The sequence below is a fragment of the Muntiacus reevesi genome, chromosome 3, assembly GCF_963930625.1.
Source record: "Muntiacus reevesi chromosome 3, mMunRee1.1, whole genome shotgun sequence".
In the NCBI taxonomy this organism is placed as follows: Eukaryota; Metazoa; Chordata; class Mammalia; order Artiodactyla; family Cervidae; genus Muntiacus; species Muntiacus reevesi.
In genome coordinates this window covers 130,672,862-130,679,534 of record NC_089251.1, presented here as the reverse complement: position 1 = coordinate 130,679,534, position 6,673 = coordinate 130,672,862, and the positions used below count along the sequence as shown (strand labels likewise).

General features: G+C 55.9%; 1 protein-coding gene across 7 annotated transcripts in view; it reads right to left on the bottom strand.

The window, feature by feature from the left end:
- Nucleotides 1-782: 782 nt before the first annotated feature.
- TNS1 (tensin 1) overlaps nt 783-6,673 on the bottom strand; it is a 208,339-nt gene continuing 202,448 nt past the window's right edge. For all 7 annotated transcript variants that reach the window (XM_065930605.1, XM_065930604.1, XM_065930606.1 and 4 more), the window contains one exon: nt 783-5,579. In XM_065930605.1, the coding sequence (XP_065786677.1) occupies nt 5,435-5,579 (145 nt within the window). In that variant the 3' untranslated portion in view covers nt 783-5,434. The remainder of the gene's footprint in view (nt 5,580-6,673) is intronic.

Genomic DNA, 6,673 nt, shown 5'->3' with positions numbered 1-6,673 from the left:
TGCACTGTGCTAGCATGCCTCACTGCAAACCTTATGAATTGCAGAGAATTTACCCAGCCCAGGATCACGAGGCTGGGTGTCCAAGTGAGATACACACCTGATGTCTAATTGGCAGCCAGAGGTGTCCCTAGCAGCCTCTGCTCCCCCATCCTCTGATAAACCTCGCCCCTTCAGGGACCAGCACTGACCCGTTCTCAGCCCCAGTGGTTCAGAAGGCTCCAAAGACAGTCACGTGACCCAGACCCAGCCGGAGAGGTTGGTTCAGAACTAGTTACGTGACCCAGTCAGGGTCTATCAGAGCCAGTGAGCATTTGTCCCCAGTTGTGGTTGAAAACACTGGGAGAAAAGAGCTCTCTTTTCACTGGCAGGATAAAAGCCTGGGGTCTCGAGGGGCTATATTCTAGAGCATCTGATGGTATCACCCCTGGGAGAGAGGTTGCCTGAAAATTAATCCAAATTTGGAAACAAATTCCTGCTTCTACCATTTGAGCCCCTGGATTCAGCTGTGCTTGGACTTCTTGGTCATGTGTGCCATTAAATACCTTATTTCCTTTAAATTAGTTTGAGTTGAGTTTCTCTTCTACCTAAGAGTCTGAAAAACTCATTGTAATCAGACCCAAGACCTGGCTGGTGGGGAAGTTCTGGGAGAGCTTGGGGTGAGTCATCCCCAGCAGCATTCCCGAAGCCCACCACAGTTCCGGAGCCTGGGTGGGACACTCTTTTGCCCACTGGAGACGCAACAGATCCCCTTTCCCAACAACAGAGCTAGTTAACGACACACGGATTTTTCTTTCACTTTATCATTTATAAAGCCATACAATGGATCGCAAAGAAATAGAGCATTGTACAGGAGTGGAACAGCTTCAGTGTACAATACATTCATATCCAGGATAAGTCGCGTACATCAGGGTTTATACAAGGTGACAGAGGTTACAGGCACAAAGATACAAAATAGAAAGTATATTTCCATCTATATAAATACACAGCCAGGGGAATGGGAGGATGCTGGGTTTTTCCTGCAGAGGGTCTGGGAGGCAGGGGCAGGAGTCGGGGTAAGGAATTCCTTACATTTGTTTTGAATGGCATGTCAGAGAGGAGAGAGGTGGGGAAACAGCATGCCCGCACACACGTGCTCTCTCTCACACAGACACGAACCACACGTGGGCACACAGAAGAGTCTCCAGCTGCTGAACACTGATTAGAAACAAAAGCGGGCTGTCTCTCTACAATTAACCTTGCCGCTGGGAAGCGGCCAGGTGTGGGAAGTAAACAGAGGCCCTCCAACATTTCGGCCATCTGAGGACAGGAGCACCGCTGTGTGGTTGACCCCCATTGCCACTGATACTGGGATTCCCCCGGTCGGGGGACCCTACAAGCCTCGCTTCCCTATTCCTTTCGCCACTGGGTGATAGTGAACTTGACATCCCATTGCCCACCACCTCCAACCCAACTCCTAAGTTCCCTAAAGAGACAAGCAAAATATGCGCACACACACACACCCACACTTGCACACGCGCGCACACACTTTCTGTGTTACCGCTGCCCAGGGCACTCCAGTCTCAGGATGCCGGGGCCTGGACCCGGGTGAGGAGTGGCCCCAGGATGCTGCCCGCCCCCCCCAGCCTCTCCCAGGACCCCAAGGGTGGGGAGATGTAGAGGCAGCAGGAAGCCCTTAGAAAAGACATTGGCCCCCTTGACTCCCCCAGATTCTGAAGCTGGAAAAGACCAAAGCAGGGGAGAAGGCCCAGGAGGCAGGACTGGTGACAACACAGGAAAAGGGAGCAGAGACACCGTTCTAGGCACAGACTTGTCCATAGACCCCTGGGTGGTGTGGGGGGTCTGCCCAACCTCTGCTCAGCCCATCTGAGTGGGCAGAAGAATGCCCAGCCCTTCTCCCTCCTGGGATCCCCTTTCAGAGAATCACATCTGTTCCACCAGCTCCCCCTTATAGTCACGCATCCACGGGGCCCCCACCCCTATCCTGTCTGACTCTGACACACCCAGGGACCCCTCCAAACCCTGCCGGGGGAGAAGGAATCCTGGCAGTCCACAAGCATCTGGAACTGCTGTGGGAGAACTTCCAATGAGGCCCTGGGTCGAAAGGCCTTTCCCAAATCTAGGACACAAAGTCTCTGTCCCTGGAACACCTGGCTGGCAGCCAGAACACCACAATCGATCAATCGCAGGGCAGGGGCATCGCTCACCCCTGGAGCTCCAGCCAGCAGCTCCCTTCCTCCCCACTTCCCCTCTGAGGTCACCTCTCCCCTGTTCCCACGCCCAGTCCTCCCCTCTGGCTCCATCTGGGAAGGGCCTCCTGAACCTGGCTGGGCCTCTGTCCCTGCTGAACGGGAGGGCTGTCACTTCCCTGCCCTCCCCCCTCCCCCGCCAGATACCATACAGGACAGCTACTGCCCCGACTGAGCCTGCCTGGGGTCTCCGTGCCTGCCTCCCAAGCTGACCGGGGCCTCCCAGCCCCTTTCCCATCCCCCGCTCCCCATCCCACTTTCAAGACCAGAAGGGGCACTCTCCTGGCTGACGAACAGATTCAACAATAAACAACAGCAAGGACGATTGAGGGGGAGGAGTGGGGAGAAAAAAGGATAAACATTTACACAACAATAACAATAATTATTAAAAGTGCTTCTTTCTTTTAAAGGAAATCTTTGGCAAGAACATACTGCAATGCTATGGTGTGGTGTGTGTGTGTGCGCGTGCGTGTCATGTGCACGGGTGCAGGGTGCACGGGCCTAACCTGCGAGACATGGAGGGTTGCGGTGTCTTCCCAGGCGCTGTCCGACCCCCAGGTGAGGCTGTGGTGGAGACTGGGGCAGCCCTTCCCCATCGTCCTTCTGGACAGGCCACAGGCTAGGAAACTGTCCCCCTCCAGAAGCATGTGGGGCAGGGGGTGGATCGGCTTTCCAGCATCTCCTGGGGCCTTCCCAGAGTCGCACACGGTCCAGGCCTGAGTGGGGTGGGGTCTGGCTGGTCGTTCCTGGTGGTGGGCTGCTGGTGGGCGGTGGAAAAGCACGTGTGAGGGGTCTGACGCTCTGCCCGGCCATCCAGACCAGGAGGAAAAGAGTCCCCGGGCAGTCCAGTGGGAGATTTACAAAGGAAGTAGGTGGGAATATCCTCTTCTGTCTGGGAAGACAGTTGGGGTTAGGTAGGGAATGAAAGAGGGGAAATCGGGGTGTCTGGCTTGAAGGCCTCAGAAGGAAGAGCCCCTGGGATGAACCTAGGTCACCAAGATCAAGGTTTCCATCTTTGGAAAGTGGGGTGGTGGGGGGGATGTTCCCCGCCACCTTCAGACGCTCTCCTTTTCAACTCCCTGAAACAGAACGTCCACACAGATACAGCTTCTTGGAAAAGAAAAACTACAAACGCACGCGTCACCCACGCCCACCAGGCGCACCCGTGTCCCTGCGGGCTCACGCACCTGCCCTTGCAGGGCCCGCAAGGAGGCGGGCAGCTCCCCGTCATCTCTGGGGTCTGACAGCCAGGCCTGGGCTTGCCAAAAATGAGAAGGGATGAAGGGGGTGAAACGCATGCACCCCCTCTCTGCTGAGCCCCCATCAGAGTCTAGGGAAGGCCAAGGCCTGCTCAAGGAGACCCCTGATAGCTCCAAGGATGAAGGCCCTGACCTTTTAGGCTTCGCTTGGAACACAGAGAGGGACAGGGATTGGATTATGCCAGGGAGGCAACAAAGCAGTATGGGAAAATAATAAATACTTCTTGTCAATTTGCCTATTCTTTTTTTTTTTAACCTTTTCTTATATTTTATTAGCTTACAGATTCTGTCAGTATGTCTCACATATATATTATATATATTTATATATCAGTACAGTGCCTCTCTCTAGGGAACCCAGAGGCTTAAGAATCTACTCAAGGATGGAGTCCTGGTGGATTCTTCCATCCGGCTTAGAGTGCTTGGGTGGTGGTCAGGGGGTTCCCAGTTGCCCAGCTGGACTCTCGGCCCTTCGACCTAAATGTGTGCCTTCTGTCCTCTGGTCCACGGCAGCTGGGCTTTGGGGGAGAAACAAGGGAGAAGGGTGGGGAGCAAGGCTTTGGTGTCAGAGCAGGCCATGTGGTGTGCAGCAAGCAGCCCCCAGAGCTCTGGCCAGCTCCCCTGGGCAGCCCAGCAAAATTAGACCCCCAAACCCTTACAGAGGGGACACAGGAACTACAGGGGTCTCCCCTGGGTCTCACCAAGCAGGGCTTCTAGAAGCAGGTCCCGGGATGAGCCCCAACACGGGGACCCTGCGGGACAGAACAGGGCGGGGCAGGAAGGCTCATTCCGCAGCACCCTAAAGGCATCCTGAACACGGGGCACATCTGAGAACAGCTGATCTGGGACACAAAAGCCAAGAAGGGGCTGAGGACTGGAAGTGAAGGGAGCCCCCTGCCTGCCCCGAGGTTGGGCCACACGCCTCGGAAAAGGCTCCCCGAGCTGGGCAGCAACCCTTCCTGAGGGGTCTCTCCCCTAAAGCCCCGGACACATCTGTCCTCATCTCCTCAAACCAATGTCCCAGCCTCCAGGTACCAGCAGGTCAGGGGGAACGCTGCAGCGTGGCCAGCCCCACTCCATGGGGGTCTCTGCTGAGGAGAAGGGGCTGGCGGCCCCGAAGGCTGTTAGAGCAGGTGCAGGGACCAGGAAAGTCCATTACCTACCATGCCGGGTGCCCCTGGGGAAGCAGACTTACGCCCCCTCCTTGCTGCCCTGTCACCCCATCCCCGACTCTTTCTTGCTTTGGACGGTGTGCACATGTGTGTGCAAACACAGGGGACAAGTATACCTGTTTATGATTCTAGCTGAGAGGCAAACAGAAATCAGTGAGTGAGGATGTGGGCGTGGCCATATATACACCCCAAAAACACACCCACAAACTGTACATCGGAGACAAAGCAAAGAGACCTTAGGTGCCGGGGGTCTGAGATACTTTCAGAAGCAAAAGTTCTGCCGCTGGACGTCCCATGCGGGCTCTTTTTGGTTTGGTGATCTACCCCAGAGGTGGCCAGAGAAAGATTCTCCATGGGATTTCTCCTTGCAAAGCAGTTGGGTTAGGGAGAAAGAGCTTTTCCATTTTCATTCAAAATGTGGGTCTCCAAGGAGATCAGTCCTGTCTCCCCCGAGGAGCTCCATCAGAGGGTGGAGGGGGACTTAGGTGGACCTGGTGAGTTTTGGAGGCTCTGGGGGTTTCGCAGTATCCATCTCCCCAGGGGAATCTGAGTTATTCTCCTCCATCTCTTTCTTTCTTCCTCTCTCTCTCCCCCTCCCCGCTCAATTCACTTTCCTCTCCCCACGTGACACTTTCTTCTCTCCTTCTCCAAAATGGCCCAAAGTCCTCCTTCTGGGTTCAAGGATGGTCAGGATTCATGGGTCCCCTCCCCACATGCCCCATCCCCACTGCCCTGGCCCTGGGCAAGGGGTGGCGGGGGCTCATCTCTTCTGGCCGGCACTCAGCATGACCTTGGAGACAAAGTTGACGATGGCGGAGGCCGGCTGGTTGGGGTCAAGCTCAGCAAAGAGGTGGCAGGCGTTGTCCGTGGTGCTGCCCTGCTTCCGGGCCACGAAACCGAAGAGCCTGCAGGGGCAGGAGACAGGTGTGAGTGGGGAGGAGGAGGAACCCCAGGCCTTGGAGAGGCACCCAGGAGAGCAGGCTCATCTTTGCTCCCTTTCCCGTCTCTCTCCACCTCCCCGAGCACTGGGCATTGAGAATGATGCCCACAAGAAACCCTCTCTTCCCTTCACCAGCAAGGAAACCCACACCTGGAGATGGCATGTCACTTGTTCAGGGTCAGCAGAAATTCCCCTTGGCGGGGGTAGGCGAGGAGGAGGAGGTGGTGGTGGAGGCGAATGAACGACAAGACCAGACAGCAAGAGGTGGGGATGACACCAAAAATAAAATGGAACATTCCTAAACGAGCTTCTCTCAGCCCGTCCCTGCCACACCCCTGGCCGAATGTCCTTACACACAACACATAAACAAAACGCCATCTGCCTGTCAAAGGGCTCGTCCTCAGACACCAGAGGGTCAGGGAGACCAAAGAACGGGGGGCCACTGTCCCCCACCGCATACACACACATGTACACACACACACACACACACACACTTCTCCTGTGCTCTAGAGAATGGGAGGGGGCAGGACCCCACACCTGTTCCCCCACCCCGACTCCCCACACTAGGACTGGAGTGACCGAGCATTCTCTTTGCAAAACAGAGTTAAAAATACGAGCGCAGAGAACAGAATGTGAGCTCAAGTCCCCTCCCAGTCGGCACGTTGCTAATTAGAGCTGGATGGGGAAATCGGGACAGCTGGGGATTCCAATGGAAACCCCTCGCCCAGGACTGGACACAGCAGCTAAAATTAGCCAGGCTGGGTCTGGCTTGCCATCCCGTGCACACATGCGTGTATACACACACACACATACACACACAGGGGGCTTCCCACAGCTTTGCTCTTCCCAAATGTGTTTCAGGGGCTGAATCGACCCAGTCAGCTCAGAGGCCTGGGGTGATCATCTGCCCAGGAGGTGGGGAAGGTTGGGGCTGTGGACCACTCCCCAAAGCCCCTTCTTCAGCCTTGCGGGGTGGAGGGTGCAGTGGAGGGAGCGGAGGGCAGAGAGGGAGGGAGCGGCTCCAAGCTGCCAGCATGACAGCGAGCCCACCCCAGCTCG